The 24,055-nt window shown below is 46.9% G+C and overlaps 1 protein-coding gene across 6 annotated transcripts in view; it reads left to right on the forward strand.

The window, feature by feature from the left end:
- Window positions 1-246: 246 nt before the first annotated feature.
- ASCC2 (activating signal cointegrator 1 complex subunit 2) overlaps window positions 247-24,055 on the forward strand; it is a 51,621-nt gene continuing 27,812 nt past the window's right edge. For 2 of the 6 annotated variants that reach the window (XM_007975356.3, XM_038007627.2), the window contains exons 1-6: window positions 265-372; window positions 6,226-6,323; window positions 13,275-13,445; window positions 16,377-16,506; window positions 22,645-22,712; window positions 23,922-24,032. In XM_007975356.3, the coding sequence (XP_007973547.3) occupies window positions 6,243-6,323; window positions 13,275-13,445; window positions 16,377-16,506; window positions 22,645-22,712; window positions 23,922-24,032 (561 nt within the window). In that variant the 5' untranslated portion in view covers window positions 265-372; window positions 6,226-6,242. Of the gene's footprint in view, window positions 373-6,225; window positions 6,324-12,752; window positions 12,912-13,274; window positions 13,446-16,376; window positions 16,507-22,644; window positions 22,713-23,921; window positions 24,033-24,055 lie in introns of all 6 variants that reach the window. The other 4 variants (XM_007975354.3, XM_007975355.3, XM_073006827.1 and 1 more) reach the window with 4 other exon arrangements.

Below are 24,055 nucleotides of genomic sequence, written 5' to 3' on the forward strand. Positions count from 1 at the left end.
GTAAAACGGTGACTAAGGAGGTCGGGCAGAAGGTGGAAGCCTGGGATTCCGAGACGCCTTCTTAGCTGCCCAACTTCGATTTCCCGAGAGGTGTAATCACGTAGGGGACGTAGGAGGGGAAGGAGGCGTGGCTACAGACTGCCGAGTGTGGGGCGGAGTCTTAAGAATTGAGGTGCTGCCCGGGTCCGGCTTCCCGGCGGTAGTTTGCTCTGCTCTGGGGGCGGGGCCAGGCCGAGACTTCCTGTCTGCTCCTGCGGAATCGCCGTTTGACCCCGGAAGTGCGGGCGCTCAGGGAGCTGTCACCGTGGTCGGCGGCTGCGGCGGCGGCGGCGGAGGAGGTGGCGGCACAGAGCTGGTGGTGGAGCCGCCGAGGTGAGTGCGTGGCTGGTCCCTGCCGGATGCAGGGCAAGAGGCCCCGGAGGAGCCGCGGCTGTGCCTTGGGCACCCTTGGCTTTCCCACCCTCTGGCCTCCATTGTGGGGCCCACGCGTACGCTGAGGGGTTGTGAGCCGCCCCCCGCTCCCGAGACTTGGCCGCCAGGGTCAGGAGCCACGGGTTCGAAGTTCGGCCCCAGAGTGGCCTTGGACTAGCCACAATCCCCACCCGGGGCTTCAGTTTTCTCAGGGTTCACTCATTCGTTCAGCAAATATTTGTGGAGTGCTTCCTATGTGCCAGACACAGATCTAGGCACTGGGGATATACATAAAGCAAGACAGACAAGGCTTCTGCCCTCATGGAGCTTACAGTCTAGTGGGAGGAGATGGTCAACGACAAACAAATGCACGAGGTCATTAAAGCTGTGACACTAACTGGGAGAGTAGATACTATAGGTAGAGCAATCAGAAGGTCTCTGAGGAGAGTAATATTCAATTGAGAGACTAGAGGAATGATGACAAAGAAACTGAGGAAGCAATAGCCCCGGGGATGTTCCCAGGCCATATTGTAATTGGGTGCTTGTAGGGAACTCCCGTCCCTTTCTTAGCTTTTGGCTTTCGCTGTCCTGCCTGCCGGGGGAATACAGTGGTGGCACAGACATAGTCGTGATTATTGTTTGTCCTTTTGAAACTTAAAGTTCAGATTGCCTAGTTAATTTCTTTTTTTTTCTCCCCAAAACGGGGTCTTGCTCTGTCGCCCAGGCTGGAGTGCAGTGGCGCGATCTCGTCCCACTGCAACCTCCACCTCCTGGGTTCAAGCGATTCTCCTGCCTCAGCCTCCCGAGTAGCTAGGATTACAGGCATGCGCCACCACGCCCAGCTATTTTTTTTTTTATTTTTTATTTTTGTATTTTTAGTAGAGGCGGGGTTTCACCTTGTTAGCCAGAATGGTCTCGATCTCCTGACCTCGTGATCTGCCTGCCTCGGCCTCCCAAAGTGCTGGGATTACAGGCGTGAGCCATCGTGCCCAGCCCTGCCTAGTTAATTTGTACCCATGCTTTAGACAAAAACTCAGGTTTTCCTTGACATCCCTCCTCCCTCAAGCCAGGTCTCTCTTTTAAATGCTGCCACAGCTTCATGAGCCTTACCTACATAGCTACATCATGGTATTGGTTTTTATTTGTTTGTATGGCTAATTGGAAAAGTATCTGTCTTTCCCCATTATGACTGTAAGCTCTGTGAAGGGCAGGACCAGGTTTGTTATTTGCCCACCTTAATATTCTCTGGGCATCAGTGCCTGCCACATAATAGGTGGTCAAAAATATTTGAATGGCCGGGCAGTGACTCATGCCTGTAATCCCAGCACTTTGGGAGGCCAAGGCGGGTGGATCACCTGAGGTCAGGAGTTCCAGACCAGCCTGGCCAGCATGGCAAAACCCTCTCTCTACTAAAAACACAAAAATTAGCCAGGCATGTGCCTGTAATTCCAGCTACTAGGGAGGCTGAGGCAGGAGAATCTCTTGAACCTGGGAGGCAGAGGTTGCAGTGAGCCGAGATCGTTCCTCTGTACTCTAGCCTGGGTGACAGAGTGAGACTCCATCTCAAAAAAAAAAAAAAGGAATAAATGAAATGATTAACATACTGTTTGCTCTCCCATGGTTTATAAAAGGTCTTTTCTGCCACCAGGTTATCATCATCTCTTTCTGGTCACGTCTCTCCCATACTTATGTGAGTCCTCACTGCTTTCAGGTGAAATACTAAAATCTTTAGTGTAGCATTGAGGCTTTTTTTTTGAGATGGAGTCTCGCTCTGTCGCCCAGGCTGGAGTGCAATGACATGGTCTCTGCTCACTGCAACCTTCGCCTCCCGGGTTCAAGCTATTTTGAGGCTCTTTTTAAACTGGTCCTGTCTTCCCTATCCAGCTTCTCTTCTCTCTTCACTTCTGTCATCCCCTATCTGACCTTGTGGTTTCAGCAACACCAAATGTCTCCCTCTTCCTTCAAAGCCACACTTTTTAGACAGGGTCTCACTGTGTCCCCTAGGCTGGAGTTCAGTGATGTATTATGATTCCCTGCAACCTCACTCTCCTGGGCTCAAGCAATTCTCCTGCCACGGCTTCCCAAAGTGCTGAGACTGCAGGCGGGAGCCACCTCACCCAACCCAGAGCCACACATTTTAAGACTCTGAGCCTTTGTTCATGCTTGCTTTCTGCTTGGAATGTCACCTTTTCCCCCATTCTTCAACATCCAGGTTATAGATCACCTTCTTTGTAACATCCTTCATTTCTCTACTGTACATTTCCTGTTATAGCTTTAACGCCAAATGATAGTCAGTTATATGCCTAGGACCCAGATTATATGCAGGACATTTCCTGTTACAGCTTTAACGCCAAATGATAGTCAGTTATATGCCTAGGACCCAGATTATATTCAGGAATTGTTTGCTGAATAAACCAGGAAGCCCAAAGTGTCTTGCCTCTGGTTGAGACTTGAATAATAACAACTAAATTTTATTGAGTGTTTATTATGTGCCAGGTATTGGGTTGAGCACTTCACACTGATTACTTCTCATGGCAACCCTGGGAGTTTATATACTATTACAATTCTGATATTACAGAAGAGGCAATCAAAAGTTACAGAGGTTAGGGAACTGTCTCAAGGTCTCAATATGGATAAGAAAAGGTGGAGCCAGGATTTGAACCCAGGCTGTAGGACTGTAACGCTGTCTCCTTACCACCACACCAGACTAGCCCTGAATTGCCCTGGCGGGCAATGGTTTGTAAGGGTGAATTTCTTTTAAAAAAAAAAATTTTTTTTTTTTTTAATTTTGAGACCAGGTCTTGCTCTGTCACCTAGGATGGAGTGCAGTGGTGCCATCATGGCTCACTACAGCCTTGATCTCCTGGGCTCAAGTGATCCTTCCTCCTCAGCCTCTTAAGTAGCTGGGACTACAGGTGTGCACCACCACTCCTGACTAATTTTTGAATTTTTTGTAGAGATGAGGTCTCACTATGTTGCTTAGGCTGGTCTCAAACTCCTGGCTTCAAACAATCCTCCCGCCTTGGCCTCCCAAGTGTGGGGATTACAGGTGTGAGCCAATGCACCTGGCCGTGAATTTCTTCTGAAAGCAAATGCTGTCTCTACCGGTCTAGGCCTGGACTGTAGGGCCTAGAGGTTAAAGGGTGGAGACTTGCTTCCTCCTCATGACTTTTTTTCCACCCTGTGTCTCAGAGCCAACACTCCCACGGCCATCTTCAGCGGGCAAGCCTGGAAAGAATTGGGCCTGTCAGTCATTTAGAGTTCTGCACTGGTGTGCAAAGCAGTGGTGTTTCCAGCTCGCCTTCCAGCATGGCTAGAGGGTTAGGAAAATAAATTATTATTATTGTTTTTTTTAACATATTCAGCACGAGAGCCCCAGGTGCCCTAGCAAAAGACCTGGGCTTTGGTTTCAGCTTGGCCAATAATGTATTTACCTTGAGCAAATCAGGGCCCCTCTTTGGACATCTGAGCATAGTAATCCTTGTCCTTAATTGGGTTGTTGTGAGAGGCTAGTAAGATAGTAACTTGATTAGAAATAGGTGCAGCAGAAGATATTATCTATGCTTTGCAAAGCTGAAAGGTGAAAACTTACCCCAAGCTCTTTATTACTTTCTTTGCCTTGTGATTTTTTTTTCAGGCCACCTCATGTATGCAGAGACCGTGTGTGTCTGATCTGCTGGGATCCTATAGCTGGAACAGTTGTCAAGGACTAGGCAGACTGGTCCTCTCTCATTACTCCTTCTAGGGTGGGGATTTTCACAGTCTTTATAACAGGCCGGAACCAAGGTTCCTTGGGTGCCAGGCTGTGTCTACCTCCTTGCCTTTGCTCTGCTGTTTCCTCTGCCTGGGGCACCCTTCTTTCCTGGTCAGTTTCTATTATCAAGACTACTCAGGGTCTCCTCTAGAAGTGCTTTGACTCTCACTCCACCCCTTCACCCAGCCCCACCCCTAAGTTTAACTAAACTAGACACAGTATAGTGAATAGTTAAGAACCAGCCTGCTTCACCACCTACTAACTGTGAGACCTTGGGCAGGTTTCTTGTTTTCTGTGAGCCTCTGTTTTGTCACTGATAAAATGAGGATAATAATAGAACTAACCTTAGAGTTTTTGTGAGCATTAATACATGTAAAGCCAGTTAACTGGGCAAGTAAGTTAATGCTGAGAAAAGCACTTAGAGGCCAGGCACTCACACCTATGATCCCAGCACTTTGGGAAGCCAAAATGGGCAGTTTGCTTGAGCTCAGGAGTTTGAAACCAGCCTGGGCAACATGGCGAAACCCCATCTCTATTTTAAAAAAGAAAAAGAAAAAAGAAATTCACTTAGAGGAGCTCTTCATATCATTAAGCCTGGCCCAATGTCTGAGATATGACACACCTGGTAGCTCATGTCCCCCGTGCTCCTCTGCTTGTCTGTGAAGGCTCAAGAGGTGACAGTTTCATCACCCCAGCCTCTGTCTCTTCATGTTGTCATTGAGACTGTTCCAGCCTTTTATGGCATGTTTTTTGAGGGGCCTAATTCACTTCTATTCCATGATTCATTTAACATGTATGTCCCTTCTGTGGGTCAGGCCAAGTGATATTGTGAAAAGAACACTGGACAGCAAGACAGGAGACCTTGGATCTGCCGCTTACTGACTGTGAGGTCAGTTTGGGCTTTTGTAGAAAGAAACTTGCACTGTCAGTTTTCTATGAATTATCTTTTTCCCTGGTCCTTCTGTTTTTCCATGTCCTTCTTCCCTTCTTCTCATGTCCTATTCTTCCATCTACTTCTTCCCTGAAGCCTAGAAAGATTGTAAAATCTTAACATCCTCTACAAGTGAGGAAAGGCCCATGGCTTCACCCCTCAAAAGACTTAAAATCTGGCTAGAGTTTTAAAAGGAGTGTCCTCACATGTAGTTGTTCTTCAGGCATTTGTTGAGGCCACCTCTGTACCAATCCTGTGCTCACAGAAAAGATAGCAAGAGTAGAGGCCTGGGCGCTATCTTCATAGAGCTCACAGGCTAGTGAGCTCACAGAGCTAGAGCTGTAATAAAGAGAATCTAAGTATTTTTAGCCAGTACTTCTCAAAGTGGGTGGAAACAGGCTGGACACAGAGGCTCACACCTGTGAGTGCTTTGGGAGGCAGAGGCAGCACTTTAGGAGGCCAAGACAGGAGGATCATTTGAACCCAGGAGTTTGAGACCAGCCCAAGTGATGTAGTAAGAACTCATCTGTCAAAAAATAAAGCCTGTCTCTACAAAAAATTTAAAAAATTAGCTGACCGTAGTGGTGAATGCCTGTAGTCCCAGCTACTCAGGAGGCTGAGGTGGGAGGATTGCTTTAGCTCAAGAGTTAAGAGGCCACAGTGAGCTATGATCATACCACTTCACTGGGCAACAGAGTAAGACTCTGTCTCTTTAAAAAAAAAAAAAAAAAGGCTAGGCGTGGTGTGTGCCTGTAGACCCAGCTACTGGGGAGGCTGAGGCAGGAGGATCACTTGAACCGGGGAGGCGGAGGTTGCAGTGAGCTGAGATAGTGCTACTGCACTTCAGCCTGGCGACAGATCGAGACTCCATCTCAAAAAAAAATTAAAAAAAAGTGTGGAAGTCATCTGGGGAAGTATTTTCTTCTACAATTTGAGAACTGCTTTATGCAAAAAAACAGTCACTTTGTCTGGGTTAATAGGCGCATGAACCAGGTCCTGAACCACAACAGGAGCCTCCTAAGGCGAGAGGTCGAAGCTTCTCTTCTGACTCTGTGATCAGCCCCAGAGCAGGCCCTGCCCCCAGGAGTCTGTGTGTCTGCTCTCTTCTTCCCATCCATATTCCTTTCAGGAGGGTCACGCAGCACAATGCCAGCTCTGCCCCTGGACCAACTCCAGATCACCCACAAGGACCTGAAGACAGGAAAGCTGAGGACTTCACCAGCGCTGGTGAGCCGGTCCCTTAAGGCCATTCAGCCTGATATTGTCAGTCTTGCAATTTCAGAAGCAAAAAGTAAATTCCTTCTTTATCTGTTCCAAGAATGACCCGAGGGCCATGGTCAGTGATTCAGTAGCTGAGACACTACTAGTCTCTTCCAGGCCCAGAGTAGGAATTTCCTTCCGAGGGGCAGCTTGAATTTGCATAGGATTTTCCATGTCACCACCCTGCACCTTCCCCCCAAAGCATTTTATTTCAAATCAGTCTGATGGCAGTTCTGATTTAGCCTGGATCGGGCTAGAAATGAGTCCAGCCCAAAGCTGGGTTTGGGGATTTGACCCTGTGGAGGGTGTTCAGGTTTCAGGTAGCGTTTTCAGAGCTATCTAAGCTGCTATCCGTATTTTGGTGGGAACGCTGATTTCAGAGGTTGGGCTGTGTTTTATCTCAACTGAGATAAGAAGCACCACATACAAACACCCCGGCAGGGCTTGTGAGACTGAAAAATAAGGAGGCTGCGAACATGTCGATTACCAGCTGCAGAGAGAGATTAGAGCCATGGAGAGGTACCAGGCTGCTGAAGAAGGAGATAGATGCGGCCCTGGAGTTCCTATACCCGCTTGTTGTTTTCCCAAGAATTTGAGCTCCCTTGAACAAGGTGGGAGGAAGTGTTTTCTAGGGGTTTGAGTAAAGTCGTGGGAAACAGGAATTGGTGTTTTATTTCCTGCCTTCTAGATGGCTTCTCATTACTTCTTAAATACTATCTAATAATAGTACCTGACATTTATAGAGTACTTGCCCTGTGCCAGACCATTCTAAACACTTATGTCATTTAGTCCACATCACAGCCCTACAAATAGACATTTTGATTGTCCCCATTTTACAGATGAGGAAACTGAAAGTTCAGAGTCACAGAATTAGGAAATTAGGGGAGCCAGGATGGGAACCTAGCCGAGCAGACCCTAGGACACATATCCTTAAAATCTTTCTACTGTAAAGCCTCATGTTTCCTTTTTATAACCTTTTTATGTGTGGGAGATATTTATCAGAAAATCTGGAGTGTTCTTTTCGGTACGATAGCCACCCAATTCATTCACCACATGTAGCTATTAAGCACTTGTAATGTGAATAGTGAGTGTATGCTGAGGAACTAGATTTTTAATTTAATTGTAACGCTTTTAAATTAAAATAGCCCCATGTGGTGAGTGCCAGCACAGATATAGAGCAGTTCTATTGCAGAAAGTTCTGTTGGAAACACTGATGGAGACTGGCTCCTTGGGTGGTCAAGTATGATTTTCCACCTCAGTCCTCCCCCCATACGGAATGAACATGTGGGTTGTTAGACTGCGGGCACTGTGAGAGCAGCGGCCTAGTCCTTGCCCTTTACTCCTGATTTCCAGTGCCAGGCGCATAGGAGGCTCTCAGAAAACATTTGGTACATGAGTCAGGGACTGTAGCCAGGCCGTGTGCCAGGTGCTGGAGCTATAAAGAGAAAAGACATGTTCTCTGCCCTTGAAGAACCCACGACCTAAGAGAAAGACAGACCAGTAGCTTCTCTAGTGTGATCAGGGTTGTGATAGAAGGAAGTCTAGGCTGCTTCATGAGTGCAGAGCCGGGGCCGCTGATCCAGATCAGTGGGGTGTATAGGGGCAGGGAGGCCTTGGGCCTGGTGGAAGGGTACGTGCAGCCCAGGAAGGCTTCCTGAAGGAAAGGACTTCTGAACTGGGTATTGAAGGGTGACTTAATACTAGCTGGGCAGAGCAACAGAAGGCTGGACCTGGTAGGACGACCTTAGTATGCAGTCCTGGAGTCTTGAGAGAGCCTGACTCTTACACTAACCACAAGTCACTTGAGGTAGCAACAGTATAGCAGAGTTAGCAAGTACAGGCTTTGTGTTCATTTCACACATATTTGGATATTTGTCTTTGTGTCTTTGGACAAGTTATTGAACTTCTCTAAGCCTCAAATCCAAAAACGATAATAATAGGACCAGCTTTGCAGGGTGGTTGTGGGGACTAAATTAGATGTCTATGAATGAGCACTGTGCCTGGAACATAGTAAGCACTCAATAAATTGTTTTTACAATAGTGATGACAGCAGGGACAACAACAGCAGCACTGAATGGGGGGTAGGGTGGGAAGGCGGATGAGCTGAGGGAGGCAGCTGCCTGATTGAGGAAGGGTCTTGTTCGCAGACTGAAGGGTGTTACTCCGAAGGCCACGGGAAGCTCCTGAAAGATTGTACTAAGATATGTGTCCACCCTATATTTGTCCCTTTAGTCTTGACTTGGGGCATGATCTCTAGCCAAAGGGTAGTTACCACACCACCTTTTCAGGATGATTGTTAGAGCTAATGTTGGTTGAGGATCTACTATTTGAATAGCACATACTTGACCCAAAAGAAATAGTCTTGTGGCCAGGCCTGGTGGCTCATGCCTGTAATCCCAGCACTTTGGGAGGCTGAGGCGGGTGGATCACTTGAGCCCAGGGGTTCGAGACCAGCTTGGGCAACATGGCAAAACCCTATCTTTTTTTTTTTTTTTTCCCCCAGACAGAGTCTCGCTCTGTCGCCCAGGCTGGAGTGCAGTGGTGCGATCTCAGCTCACTACAACCTCCACCTCCCGGGTTCAAGTGATTCTCCTGCATCAGCCTCCTGAGTTGCTGGGACTACAGGTGCCTGCCACCAAGCCTGGCTAATTTTTGTGTTTTTAGTAGAGATGGGGTTTCACCATATTGGCCAGGCTAGTCTCGAACTCCTGACCTTGTGATCCGCCCACCTTGGCCTCCCAAAGTACTGGGATTACAGGCGTGAGCCACGACGTCCCGTCAGCCACCATTCATTTCTTTGTCCAGCCAGCAGATCTGTACAGAAAGTCTGCTCAATGTGTGGTGCTGTTCTATAGACTCGGAATGCTGGGTGAGCAAGGCTCAGGCTGCCTCCAGACACCTACAGGCTAGTGGGGGAGACAGTTGGGAAGACTGGTCCTCCCATTTTTTTTTTTTTTTTTTTGAGATGGAATCTCACTCTGTCGCCTGCCCAGGCTGGAGTGCAATGGCGCGATCTGTGCTCACTGCAACCTCCGCCTCTCGGTTTCAAGCGATTCTTCTGCCTCTGCCTCCTGAGTAGCTTGAGATTACAGGCGTGTGCCACCATACCCAGCTAATTTTTGAATTTTTAGTAGAAACGGGGTTTCACCATGTTGGTCAGCCTGGTCTCAAACTCCAGACCTTGTGATCCACCCGCCTCGGCCTCCCAGAGTGCTGGGATTACAGGCGTGAGCCACTACGCCCAGCTGGTCCTCCCATTTTATACAACTTTATTCAGGCATTGTTGAAGGACAATAAACTGCACATATTTAAAATATACAATTTGTCAACACCTATGAAAAGAAAGGGTTTTTTCTTTTGAGGTGGAGTCTCACCTCTGGGGTGCAGTGGCGTGATCTCGGCTCACTGCAACCTCCACCTCCCAGGTTCAAGCAATTCTCCTGCCTCAGCCTCCCGAGTAGCTGGGATTATAGGCACATGCCACTACACCTGGCTAAGTTTTACATTTTTGATAAGAGACGGGGTTTCACAGTGTTGGCCAGGCTGGTCTCAAACTCCTGGCCTCAAGTGGTGGGCCCGCCTTGGCCTCTGTAAGTGCTGGGGTTATGGGCATGAGCCACTGTACCCAGCCAACATTTTAAAAATTAAAATATGCAATTTGATTGGTTTTTCCATCTGTATACATGCATGAAACTATCAATGAACATTTCTACCACCCCTAAAAGTTTTCTTGTGCCTGCCTGCAATTCATACCTTCCTCTCACCCTTTCCCCATGCAAACCACTGGTCTGAAAGCACTTTTAATGCTGTTCAAGTGGTATAGAGAGGTGAGCACAGAATGCAGGTGCTGAGGGAGAGCTTAGATGAGCTTCTAATCCAGATGGGGTGGGAGTCAGGGAGGCTTCCTGGAGGAGGTGAGATTGGAACTGGGGTCAGAAGGACGATCAGTGAGACCAGGATGGCACACAGATACCAGAGGTCATTTAATAGGTCTGCAGTGTAAGCTTTGGCTCAAATCCTGCCTCAGTTGTCTCTTTAATCCCATAACCTTGGGAAAGTTCCTGAACCTTACTGTTTGATTCCTCCTCTAAAATGGGATGAATATTGTGTCTTTTTAAATAGTTTTTGTAGATTAAAAAAGAAATAGGGGCTGTGGGTTGTGTCTGCTTAGTGGCTGGCACAGGGCAGGTCCACGATAAGTGGCAGCTTTCGTTTGCATCATTCCAGCATTCGCCAAATCTGTCTCCCACCTCCCAGTACAATCTGTGCCCTTTTGTTATGACCCATGTTTATGCCTCCATAAAAATGTGTCTTTCGTTTAAAGTCCTTATCCTCCAAGGCTCAAATGCTTGGAGGTTTGGAGGAAGGCTGCTTGCTCTGGGAAGCCGTCCCTTATCCTCCAGGTGCTGTTAATTCCCTTCGGCATTTCCACAGTCCCTCTGCCAGGTCTGAGCTGTCACTTACTCTGTTTTGTGCTCACTTGGTGATTTAGATGTCCATCTTCCCCCTGTGGGATGGCATGGAAAGTAGAATCTCAGGGGATGTGTGTATGTGTGTGTGTATGTGTGTGTCAGGAGAATGAGTAGCCTGGTGTGTATGTGTGTGTGTGTGTGTCAGGAGAATGAGTAGCCTGGTGTGTGTGTGTGTCTCAGGAGAACGAGTAGCCTGGCCTGAGTGAGAAGTGAGGGAGGAGGTAAAGTGCCAACAGATAGAGGAGGAAGGAAGCTTGGAAACCAGGGAGATGTATTTTGGCTCCTGACAGTTGTTTTGAACTTGTTTCAGCCAGCAGAATTTATTTTTCAATGGATTTGTACCTGTAACTCCATGATATAAATTTCATTTAAATGGGAGGGGGTCCTGCAGACCCACATGATAGGTGGCCTTGAAGAATCCTTGTGGTACCCACAGGCTCTATAGTTTAGAAACTCGCCTAAGGCAGTAGGAAGGCATAGATGGTTCTTGAGGAGGCTGACCTCTTATCAGTCTCAGTTTTTCTATATCCTCTGGATCAACAGACCTGGAAATGGATGGACTGTGGTTGATAAGAGCTAACACATTGCCTGGCCATCCTCCTGTTACCACTTCCCCAGAGAAAGCACCCCTTATGTAGTCAGAGGAGAAGACTTAGCCCATCTCCTCTTTATGGTGAACAGAGTAAGGTTTGTTCATGACAAGTAGGGGCTGGAAGGGAGAACTTGTGATTCTATGCTGAGACTTACAGTTACTTGATTAGAATATTTTATGTAGAAAAAATTACTGAAGTTTTTTTTTCTGGTCATAAAAAAGATACAGCATAGTGATACAAACAGTATGATGCTATTTGTGTAAGAAAGAACAGACCCAAACAATCGTTTTTATAGGTATAATTTAATGTAAATGCCTGGAAGAGGTCTGCAAGGACACTCACCAGGTGGTGAGTGGTTACCTCTGCAGGGAACATGGGGCCGGGGAGTATAGTCCCAGGCAGCTCACTTTCTCTGTACCCTTGTAAGTTTTTGAAAGAAAAGATGCTTGTGTCAAATTATATAATTAAAAATTAATTTAAAAAGTAATACATGTGGCCGGGAGAGGTGGCTCACACCTGTAATTCTAGCACTTTGGGAGGCCAAGGCAGGTGGATGGCTTGAGCTCAGGAATTTGAGACCATCCTGGGCAACTTGGCGAAACCCCATCTCTACTAAAAATAAAAAAAATTAGCCAGGCATGGTGGTGCGTACCTATAGTCCCAGCTACTCGGGAGGCTGAGGTAGGGGATCACCTGAGCCCAGGAGGTAGAGGCTGCAGTGAGCCCAGATTATGCCACTACACTTCAGCCTGGGCAATGGGAGTGAGACCTGTCTAAAAAAAAAAAAAAAGAAAAGAAAAAAAAGTAATATGTGAATATATGTTCTTTTTTTTTTTAATGGGAAAGTCTATTCAAGCCACAATTCCCCACCCCCCACCCCCATCAGAGATAACCACTATTAGCTCTGGGGCGTCATCTCCCCAACTTCTTTTTTAAAAATCGATACCAGTGTGTGAATATATTTATACTTTTTAAAAACCGAAAACTACGCTCTGGTTTTTCTTCAGAACAAATAAATCTTTCGCCTTTTACTAAAAAAGAAAAACGAAAACCGATTATATTAAATAGAGAGTTTTGTATCCTACTTTCTCTTCCCTTAACCTTTCCCTGTGTCATTAAATCCACTCCAAAAACATGGATTTTAATTACCGCCTAGTGTTCGCTGGATGCAACCATGCCCTCTTTGTTAGATACACTTGGTTCTTTATGCTTAAAAGCTCCTTGGAGGGTCACCGGTTGGAACAGCCAAGTGTTGTCATTGCTGTGGGTTGGCAAATGGGCCCTCGCTGACTAACCTCTGCCACGTTAACACGTGGTTTTTGGATCCGTAGCACCCCGAGCAGAAGGCAGACCGGTATTTTGTGTTATACAAACCGCCCCCTAAAGACAACATTCCCGCCCTAGTGGAGGAGTACCTGGAACGCGCCACCTTCGTAGCCAATGACCTCGACTGGCTCCTGGCCTTGCCTCACGATAAATTCTGGTGCCAGGTAACATTCTATCAAAATTAACGCTAAGACAAAGCACATGACATGCCGTTGGTTGGTTGCTGTTGTTGTTTTTCTTCCCTTAGGAGGTGCTTTTTGTCTACTTCTTACACTGGATCCTTAACAGCAAATTATGGTTTGGATTGCTCTGTCTTGTATCACAATCTTAATGTTTACACACCTTTCAAAGTGTCAATTTTAGAATCTTGTGTTTAGTCCTCGGCTCATTCATACCTCCTTGGTCCCTTGGGGTCGGAGTGTTTGGAATAGGGCAGGGCTGATGGGCATTGAGCCCCTGCACAGTCCACCCACAAGTCCCTGGGGCCTCAGGGATAAATCCTCGCTCTCTTCTGTCTCCTGGCTTAGGTGATCTTTGACGAGACTCTACAGAAGTGCCTGGACTCCTACCTGCGCTATGTCCCCCGCAAGTTCGACGAGGGGGTGGCCTCAGCCCCTGAGGTTGTTGACATGCAGAAGCGCCTCCATCGAAGTGTTTTTCTCACCTTCCTCCGCATGTCCACTCACAAGGAATCCAAAGTAAGCCACTGATCCCATGACAGGTCGTCACCTGACACTTGACACCTCTGTGCCAGGCTCTCCACCCCTGGGAAGGAAGGCTCTGGAGGCATTGAGTTTCCTCTTTGTCTCCCCTCCATCTTTATTCCCTCTGTTGGGGAAGAAATCTGTGCCACCTCCCTTATCCTCTAATTCACTGGGTTGGTCTGTGTTACACCCAGTGTTTCCATCAAAGAGAGCCGAGGGCCCTTTGCCAGCTGACGCGTGACTGCCTTGACTTGTGCGTCAGAGAGAAGAACATTGATTCTGACTTCTTAAAGGAACTTGTATACTCTTTTTAAAATCTTTACTGTTTTTTTTTTCCTGACTTTAAAAATAATACTGCTGTCTCTAAACAACCCAAACATTGCAGAAATATGAATGTCACCGACAAAATCTCAGCCCTGCAAAATAACCACTGTTAGGTGCATCTTTCTTTTCTTTTTTTGAGATAGGGTGTCACTCTGTTGCCCAGGCTGGAGTGCAGTGGCACAATTATAGCTCATTGCAGCTTCGATCTCCCAGGCTCAAGTGATCCTCCCACCTCAGCCTCCCAAATAGCTGAGATACAGGCATGCACCATCATGCCTGGCTAATTTATTTGATTTTTAGTAGAGATGAGGTCTCTCTATGTTTCTCAGGCTAGTCTTGAACTCCTGAACTCAAGTTATATTCCCACCTGAGGCTCCCAAAGTGCTGAAATTACAGGCATGAGCCACTACACCCAATCCTGTTACATGCTTATTTCTCCAGAGAATTTATTCCCTTTGAATGTGTGAGTGTGTGTATTTAAAAAATAGGATCTTGCTTTTTAAAAAGTTTTATAGTATGGACATATTCTTTTCCTTTTTCTTTATTTTTAGAGACAGAATCTCTGTCACCCAAGCTGGAGTGCAGTGGCGCAGTCATAGCTTCCTGCAGCCTCAAACTCCTGAGCTCAAGAATCCTCCTGCCTCAGGCTTCAAAGTACCTGGGACTACAGGCACCACCACACCTGGCTAATTTAAAAATTTTTTTTGGACAGAGGGGATCTTGCTATGTTGCCCCGGTTGGTTTTGAATTCCTGGCTTCAAGCAGTCCTCCCTCCTCAGCCTCCCAAGTAGCTGGGATTATAGGCACTAGCCACCACACCTGACCTACAATGGAAACTTCCAAATACACATACATATAAATTTTTTTTTCTTTTTCTTTTTTTTTTTTTTTTTTTTTTTTTTGAGATGGAGTTTCACCCCTGTTGCCCAGGCTGGAGTGCAATGGCATGATCTCTACTCACTGCAGCCTCCACCTCTTGGATTCAAGCATTCTCCTACCTCAGCCTACCAAGTTGCTGGGATTACAGGGATCTGCCACCATGCCCGTCTAATTTTTGTATTTTTAGTAGAAATGGGGTTTCACCATGTTGGCCAGGCTGATCTCTAACTCCTGACCTCATTCGCCCGCCTCAGCCTCCCAAAGTGCTGGGATTACCGGTGCGAGCCATCGTGCCTGGCCACAAATACAAAATTTTCATGTATAAAGTACAGTAAATCCCGTGTACCCTTCAACAATTATCAACATTCTGCCAATCTCATTTTATCTCTTCCCCTTAGTTCTCTTTTTTTTCCTGAAGTATTTTAAAGCAATCCCAGATATCATACTAATTTATCTGCAAATATTTCAGGATGAATTCCCAACTGACTGTTTTATAGCGTGTTTTGTTTCTTTTTACATTTAAAGGGAGAATGGGCCTGGTATGGTGGCTCACGTCTATAATCCCAGTACTTTGGGAGGCCGAGGCAGGTGGATCGTTTGAGGTCAGGAGTTCGAGACCAGCCTACCCAACATGGCAAAACCCTGTCTCTACTAAAAATATAAAAATTAGCTGGGTGTGGTGGCAAGCTTCTGTAATCCCAGCTACTTGGGAGGCTGAGGCAGGAAAATGGCGTGAACCCGGGAGGCGGAGCTTGCAGTGAGCCGAGATCATGCCACTGCACTCCAGCCTGGGTGACAGAGCAAGACTGTGTCTAAAAATATAATAATAATGCCGGGCGCGGTGGCTCAAGCCTGTAATCCCAGCACTTTGGGAGGCTGAGACGGGCGGATCACAAGGTCAGAAGATCGAGACCATCCTGGCTAACACGGTGAAACCCCATCTCTACTAAAAAATACAAAAAAACTAGCCGGGCGAGGTGGCGGGTGCCTGTAGTCCCAGCTACTCGGGAGGCTGAGGCAGGAGAATGGCATAAACCCAGAAGGCGGAGCTTGCAGTGAGCCGAGATTTGACCACTGCACTCCAGCTGGGTGACAGAGCGAGACTCCGTCTCAAAAATAATAATAATAATAATAATAATAATAAAATTAAATTTAAAAAAATTTTTAAGTGGGGGCTGGGCACTGTGGGTCACACCTGTAATCCCAGCACTTTGGGAGGCCGAGGCAAGCTCATTGCTTGAGATCAGGAGTTCAAGACCAGCTTGAGCAATTTAAGGAAACCCTATCTCCACAAAAAATACAAAAATTAGCCAGGCATTGTGGCACGTACCTGTAGTCCCGGCTACTCGAGAGACTGAAGTGGGAGGATGGCTTGAGCTGAAGAGGTGGAGTTTGCAATGAGCAGAGATTGCACCACTGCACATCAGCCTGGGCGACAGAGCCAGACCCTGTCTCAAAAAATAAAATAAAATAAAAGACATGATAATACAGCCAGTTCTAAAAGTCATGGGGACGTTTAGTCTAGAGACACAAAGACACAGATAGATGAACATTAAAAAAAAAAAAAGGTGGGGAGAATGGCCATTGCTCCAGGTCTATGCATAAGGCATCATTAGCCAGTCCCCATTTGATGGACCCAAAGATTGTTTCTCATGAGTTTGCTATTTGTAATGCAGAAGTGTTCAGAAAATCTCTATCCTTTCTTTCTGCATTTTTCCTTAGGATCACTTCATTTCCCCTTCTGCGTTTGGAGAAATCCTCTACAATAACTTCCTCTTTGACATTCCAAAGATCCTGGACCTCTGTGTGCTCTTTGGAAAAGGCAACTCACCACTGCTCCAGAAGATGATAGGTGTGTAGGATGTGGGACTGGGAGGATGCACCGACATGGCCCCCACATGCCACACTAAAGGTTGCAAAGGCCAGCGCTTTGACAGTGCACTGGGACTCAGGGCAGTAAGGGCAGGGAGTCTTGGGAAATTGCTTAACAGATATATGAGTGTCGTCTCAAAATGACTAGGTAGTGACACTACCTAGGGAGGTGGAAACAAAACTGTGTACCAGACAGTTCCTCAAGGATCTGAAAGTTTAGTTTTGTTTTGTTTTGTTTTGTTTTGTTTTGTTTTGTTTCCCAGGAGAATCACTTGAACCTGGGAGGCAGAAGTTGCAGTGTTTGAGATGGAGCAAGCCTCCATCTCAAAAAAAAAAAAAAGAGAGACAAAGCCTTACTCTGTCACTCAGGCAAGAGTGTAGTGGTGCAATCATATCACTGTAGCTTCACATTCCTGGACTCAAGCTATCCCCCCAACTCAGCCTCCCAGGTACCTGGGACTACAGGTGCATGCCACCATGCCTAGCACATTAAACAAATTTTCGGTAGATGGAGTCTCACTATGTCGTTCCAACTGGTCTCGAACTCATGGCCCCAAGTGATCCTCCTGCCTTAGCTTCCTGAACAGCTGAGATTACAGTGTAAGCCAGCATTCTGGCTTGGGAGTGTATTAGTATTATGCAATTGACCATGCGTCAAACATCGGAATGGGGAAGTTTCCTTTGGTGATGAATGTAAGAACTGCAGTGATAACTAAGCTAACCTTTATTGGAGCGTGTTCCAGGGACCCGGCATTCTGCCAAGTACTCCACATATGTCAATTGGATCCTCACAGCAGCCCTGTGAGATAAGTGCTGTCATCATCCCCACTTACAGATAAGGAAACTGAGGTTCAAATGTAGGGGACTTGCCTGAGAGGATATGACTAATAAGTGGCCCAGTCGGGACGTGTGTCCACGTAGACCTGACTCTCAAGCTCTTGCTCTGCAACTCCTTGCTTGAGGGATGATGGCACTGCATCAAAAACGTCATGATTTGCATTGCTGCTGAGAGCAGGTAGGGACAGAGTTCAGAGAGGGCTCTTCTGGGTTGCAAAAGGAATGGACATTAGCAGTTGGATCCCATTAGCAGGCAGAGGGCTAGAAGGTTTGATTAAAAAAAGCAGTTATTTTAGAGGTTCCTCTTTATACACACACACACACACACACACACACACACACACACACAAATAAGAAAATAAAAGAAACACAAGCGTTGTGGGATGTTACAGAGGGTGCGTCCCAGTGATATCCTCTTTGAATTGTAACTCATGGAGTTGGGCCAGGCACAGAGAGGTGTTCACCCTGGATGCCCTTGTCAGCTCTCCTCACCTGGAGCCTGTAGGACATAGTCTTCTAAATATCTAGTTACAAAACTGAGTTACCCCTTGTAATGGTCGCTTTCCTTTATTCTTTCCTTCCTTTTTTTTTTTTTTCTTCTTTTTTTTATTTATTGAGATGGAGTTTCGCTCTTGTTGCCCAGGCTGGAGTGTGATGGCGCAATCTCGGCTCACTGCAACCTCCGCCTCCCAGGTTCAAGAGATTCTCTTGCTTCAGCCTCCCAAGTAGCTGGGATTACAGGTATTTTTAGTAGAGATGGAGTTTCTCCATGTTGGTCCGGCTGGTCTCGAACTCCTGACCTCAGGTGATCCTCCCATCTCAGCCTCCCAAAGTGTTGGGATTACAGGCATGAGCCACTGCACCCAGCCTTTTTTTTTCCTTAATGGTAAAGGTAATACATGTTAATTTAAGAAATTTTGAAAGGATATAAAGCATAGTTAAGCAGGAAAGCAGTTACCAGATTTCTACAAGAAACAACCATTTGGTTGTTTTTTCCTTCTAGTCTTTTCTCTGTATTTTTCTTAAACCATACTCGATCATAATGCATATGAAATTTTGCAGCCAGGCGCGGTGGCTCACGCCTGTAATCCCAGCACTTTGGGAGCCGAGGCAGGCAAATCACGAGGTCAGGAGTTCGTGACCAGTCTGACCAACATAGTGAAACCCCCTCTCTACTAAAAATACAAAACAGTAGCCGGGTGTGGTGATATGCACCTGTAATCCCAGCTACTCGGGAGGCTGAGGCAGGAGAATCACGTTAACCCAGGAGACAGAGGTTGCAGTGAGCCAAGATGGTGCCATTGCACTCCAGCCTGGGAGACAGTGCGAGACTCCATCTCAAAAAAAAAAAGAAAAAAAGAAATTTTGCATCCAACGTTTTCATTGGAATAATCTCTGGTTTCTCATTCATATCTAATTATTTCCTGATCATCAGTTCATCTTTTTTTTTTTCCCAGCCTGGGAAACAGCGACACCCTGTCTCTACAAAAAATTAAAAATTAGTCAGGCGTGGTGGCATGCCCTTTTGGTCTCAGTTACTCTGGAGGCTGATTCAGCCCTCCAGCCTGGGTGACAAAGTGAGATCCTGTCTCTTAGACCCTGACTAAGAAAGACTCCTAGTAATTTTACCACATACTGAGAGGATGCAGCGAGTGAGCACCAGAAGGCACAGTTAGTTAGAGAAACAATTCTTAGGCCAGTTTGCTTAGAGAGTGGAGCATTCCAGGAGGGCAGCTGCAGGAGACAGGGGAGGGGAAGTTGGAGCCTTGGAGCTGGATTGGGAAGGGCTTCATGCCAGGCTTTAGCACTTGGGGAGTGGTATTGCTTGGTGGCTAAGAAGACAGGCTCTGAAATTGAACTGCCTAATTCACACCACAGCTCTATTCCTGGCTGTGTCCCCTTAACCAAGTCAATTAACTACTACTCTAAGCCCCAGTTTTTTCATCTGCAGAATGGGAAGACTAATAATATACCTACCCATAGGATGGGTGCGAGGATTAAATTGGGTTGTTGAGGCTGGGTGTGGTGGCTCATGCCTATAATCTCAGCACTTTGGGAGGCTGAGGCAGGCGGATCACCTGAGGTCAGGAGTTTGAGACCAGCCAGGCCAATATGGCGAAACACCATCTCTACTAAAAATACAAAAAATTAGCCGGGCATGGTGGCAGGCGCCTGTAATCCCAGCTACTCAGGAGGCTGAGGCAGAAGAATCACTTGAACCTGGGAGGCGGAGATTGCGGTGAGTCGAGATTGTGCCATTGCACTCCAGCCTGGGCAACAAGAGCGAAACTCGGCCTCAAAAAAAAAAAAAAAAAAAGGTAAAAACAAATTCAGTTGTTGAAATAGCATGAGTAGAATGCTCAGCACCATGCCTGGCATGTCACAACCGTTGGTAAGCATGAGCTCTTGCTGTGATGAGACCGTGGAGCCTACAGGAGCTTGGAGCAGGTAACAAGATTCATCTGGCAGCATGCAGGTGGGAAGGGTGGAGACAGGAGGCCTTGTAGGAGGTGGGCGCATCTGTGTGGGTTTGAAGGTGAGAGCCTGGCTGGGCTGCTGGGGAGGAAAAGGAAATCCAGGAACCTGATTTAAGCAGGCCTTGGTGCGGTCATCTAGAACTGGTGTTGGTTGCAGGAAAAAAGGCCCTCTGGGAGGTGGGAGAGGGAGCTGTGGGTAGAGGGGAGGTTCAGCATGGGACCTATTGGGTGTAAGATGCTGCAGGTGTCCAGAGGGGACTGCGTGGTGATGGGAGAGTGAGAAAGCCCACTCACTCACTGCCTGGGCTCCGAATCATCTGGATCACTGACTCCTCTGAGAATCAGATGAAAACTTCTATACAGAAAAATGTCCTCCTTCATAGATTCTGAGGTGTTTTTTTAAGAGTTCTCAGACCTTGAGATTGAGAATCCTAAACTGGCTTATTAAGAAGAGCCCCTTCTTTGGCTCTTTGAGGGGAGTCAGCACAAAAGAAGTTAGGACCAGGCCTCAGGAGCCCCTTCACTCTGTGTGTGTGTGTGTGTGTGTGTGTGTGTGTGTGTGTGTTTGGAGACAGGGAGTGATGCAGAGAAGGTGCCTGCAGTTTCTGTCTCTCTCTCACACACGTACACAACAGCTCTCTTTTTAACCTTTGAGCAGAAGGTACAAGAAGGGGCAGCCTCCAATTTCTATACTGTAGAAACTCAGGCAAAGTGATCACTTGTAAGAGGATTGACAAGTGAAAGAAGGTGGGAGAAAGGGGACTGGTTGAGTGTTCTGTGAGTAGAAGCCCAGTTCCTTACGTTGCCTTTTTTTTTCCCCAAGCGGTCCTCCCACCTTGACCTCCTGAGTACCTATCCCTATTCCCCCACCTTTTTTTTAACCTTCAAGGCTGGTATTACGCATCAACAAGTGTAATTTTGAAAGCAAGCCCTTTCAGTTAGACTCTCAGCACTGCTTTGCAAACCAGGAATGACTTGGGCCTTGGCCCAGTTGTGGACTGCAGTGATCTACTTGGCAGTATCTCCATTCACCCTGGGTTTTTGAACTGCTTTCATCTGAGAAGGGACATTTCAAAGGATCCCATTGCTGTTCCTTACATTTTTATTATTTCTTTAGGAGATCAAAAGTTAAGATCATCACTGTCATTAGAATCAGATGAAGGTGAGGAAAGGGACTTAGAAGACCCCAAGAATAGAGTATGAAATTTGATCTATACTAATAGATCAAATGTAAAACCTCGCTTTACTCAGACTGCAGCACTGGAAGGATCATGAGAGGGTGCCTCCCCAGTGCAAGGTGGTTGGGATGCTTTAGAGAACATGGTATGGCCCTGGGGATTGTGAGAGGAAACCTCCTAATGCCTGGGTCAGGAGGCACTGCGTGGAGTAGGTGACACCTGCTTTATGGTGGAGTTAGCTCTAGGAAGGCACTCCAAACAGAAGGCAGGGACAGGGCTGGTTTTCTGAGGTTGAGAATGGTGTGAGGGAGGAGTGCGGTGTAGGGAAGGGGGAAAGGGTAGCCTGGGATACCAGCAGAGGCCAGATCTCACAGGGTCTTTTGTGCCATCATCAGGAGTTTGGACTTAACCTTGAGGGTTTTATAGGAAGAACAGAGTTTGGTGGGAAGATAGCTCTGTCGTTCCTTGCCTGTCAGGAGTAGGAGGTGGGTGCGGATGGTCTGAGCACACCTTCACAGGTTATGGGATCAGCACCCATCTGGAGATGGGAGGTGCTGAGCAAGTCTGGGCTGGTAAAACTCAGCTTTCTGGAATCAAGAAATGCAGTGGCGTGGCATCCAGGAAAGTGCTTACAGAAAGTCCAGCCACCTAGTGACTTGCTTACTCACCCAGCCCCATCTGGTTTTTGAACTCATTCATTTTTCAAATCCTCCAGAGTCCAGCAAGGGCTGCAGGGTCATCAATAAGGAAACCAAGGACAGACCTGCCCAAAGGCAGAGAACACCTAGAATTCAGAACATCCTGACCATCAGCCAGCCTTAGATGGTTGGATTATAGGGGGCCAAGAACCCTGGCCTCTTAAGGGCGTTGGCATTTCACATTGTCACGTCCCCAAGCTAGCTGTGATCTTCCCTCCCTCCCTCCCTCTCTCACCATTTGGGCAGCCAGAACACTTGGTTTCTGTTCCAGCTACCATATGCTCAAACCTACGCACTTACAGCGGCAGCACTTGGAGAATAGTAAACACTCGGAGACAAGCTTCATCTTATAGGAACAACTGCAAGTATGGTAAATCTGTCTCCAGGTCCTTCTCAGGCCTCTCACCTTGGAGTAGGATTAGTATGGTTAGCATATCTACAAGTGGAAGGTATGAAATTTCCAGAGAAATATCTCCCTGCAATCTCCTCACATTATTGGAGAGTCCTGGATTATTGCATCCATGTTTCTTCAGCAAAGAGATCCTCTCTGCTAATTTTCCTGGATGACTAACTCCAACTTCCAGAGTCATAGCTGTCATAGGAGGCAGGGTGCCCAAGTGTGATCACTCCTTGGGGACATCAGGGTGAGCTGGTTTGACCAGGGCAGGTCTTTTATGTAATTCACTAGGCAGAGGTACTTAAAAGGTTAAATCATACTGAGCAAGGTCCCTCCCCAATCCTGGGGAAGCTTCTAGGCTGGGCCAAAGCTCAGCGCCAGCAAGGCCTGGGGCCAGAAATCGTCCGAGGTCTTAGCTGCAGATGGGAGAAAGGTCACAGATATTATGCTGGCAACCATATGTAATGTGTCCTCTTCACTCCACCAAGCCCCCACCTTTTCTCAATTCTGACCTTTCTCTTCTCTTTTTAGGAAACATTTTTACACAGCAGCCAAGTTACTACAATGACCTGGATGAAACCCTGCCTACCATCCTTCAGGTATCGGCTCTTGGCCCTGCCCAGGGGAGGTTAAGCTTGGGGGATAGGCCACCTCCCCAACTCAGTGGTGTTTCCTGACTTTCCTGGAAGAGCGGAGGAAAAGTTTATTCCCTGACTCCCCCGTCTCCCCAGACAGTCTCTTTGTCTTACCCCTGACTACACCTCTTTAAATTCACCCTTTTCCCTTTTGAACAAGACTTAAGCCTAAGGGCTGGCTGTCTGGCGCTCCTACAGACAGAGTTTGGCTTGCATTTTGTGTTGCTTGCCAACAGCCATATGCCTCTAAGGATATCCCTTTAAGAGACCAGTGTTTCTCAAAAAGTAGCTTTAAAGTTTTATAAAATTATTTCATGAAATAATGTTCATTGTAGAAAATTTGGAAAATAAAAAATGAAAGAGGAACATTACCATTCCCTCATAATCCCACCACCAAGAGATATCCACTATTCACAGTACGTTTTGGAATCCTTACATGCTGGCCTCCTTAAAAATGGCGCAGTCAGTTCAGTCCCTATGATGGGCTCTGTTTTCCTCTCACTGTTGATTTGTCTTATTTCAATGTAGTTTCTACAGGGGCTCTAAAGATTTGTTATACATTGCGAAAGGTATATCTTAAATGTTCATTGTCATACTTGCTTGGCCTATACGGTCAGATAATATCTACAGGATTCTGGGAGAGAAGACAGGATCTTGCTCTGTCACTGAGGCTAGAGTGCAGTGGCACAATCATAGCTCACTGCAGCCTTGAACTCTTGGCCTCAATTGATCCTCCCACCTCAGCCTCCCAAGTAGCTGGGATTACAAGTACATACCATCTTGCCCAGCTAATTAAAAAAAATTTTTGTAGAGATGGGGGTCTCACTATGTTGCCCAGGCTGGTCTTGAACTTCCAGCCTCAAACGATCCTCCATCCTTGGCCTCTCAAAGTTTGGGGATTACAGGAGTGAGCCACCACACCTGGCCCCAGGTTGTCTTTTTAATCCTCACTGCCCTCCTGTAAGAAGGATGCTCCCATCATCCCCATCTTACATAGTTTTTACTCTGACCTTACTATTGGAGAAGGTAATTGTCTCAGCTTACATCCTAGAAACATGGATAAATATTCTAGAAACTCCAAGGCAGTTTTCAGATCACGTGACCCTGGCTGTGGTCAGGGGTCCTAGCCCTGGTTTCGTACGATGTGAGAGAGCCCGTTCTTGTCTTTCACAGGTCTTCAGCAATATCCTCCAGCACTGTGGTTTGCAAGGGGACGGGGCCAGTACCACACCCCAGAAGCTCGAGGAGAGGGGCCGATTGACCCCCAGTGACATGTCTCTCCTGGTAAGGTTGCCCTACAGCCCAGT

This window comes from Chlorocebus sabaeus, chromosome 19 (assembly GCF_047675955.1).
Source record: "Chlorocebus sabaeus isolate Y175 chromosome 19, mChlSab1.0.hap1, whole genome shotgun sequence".
NCBI lineage: Eukaryota > Metazoa > Chordata > Mammalia > Primates > Cercopithecidae > Chlorocebus > Chlorocebus sabaeus.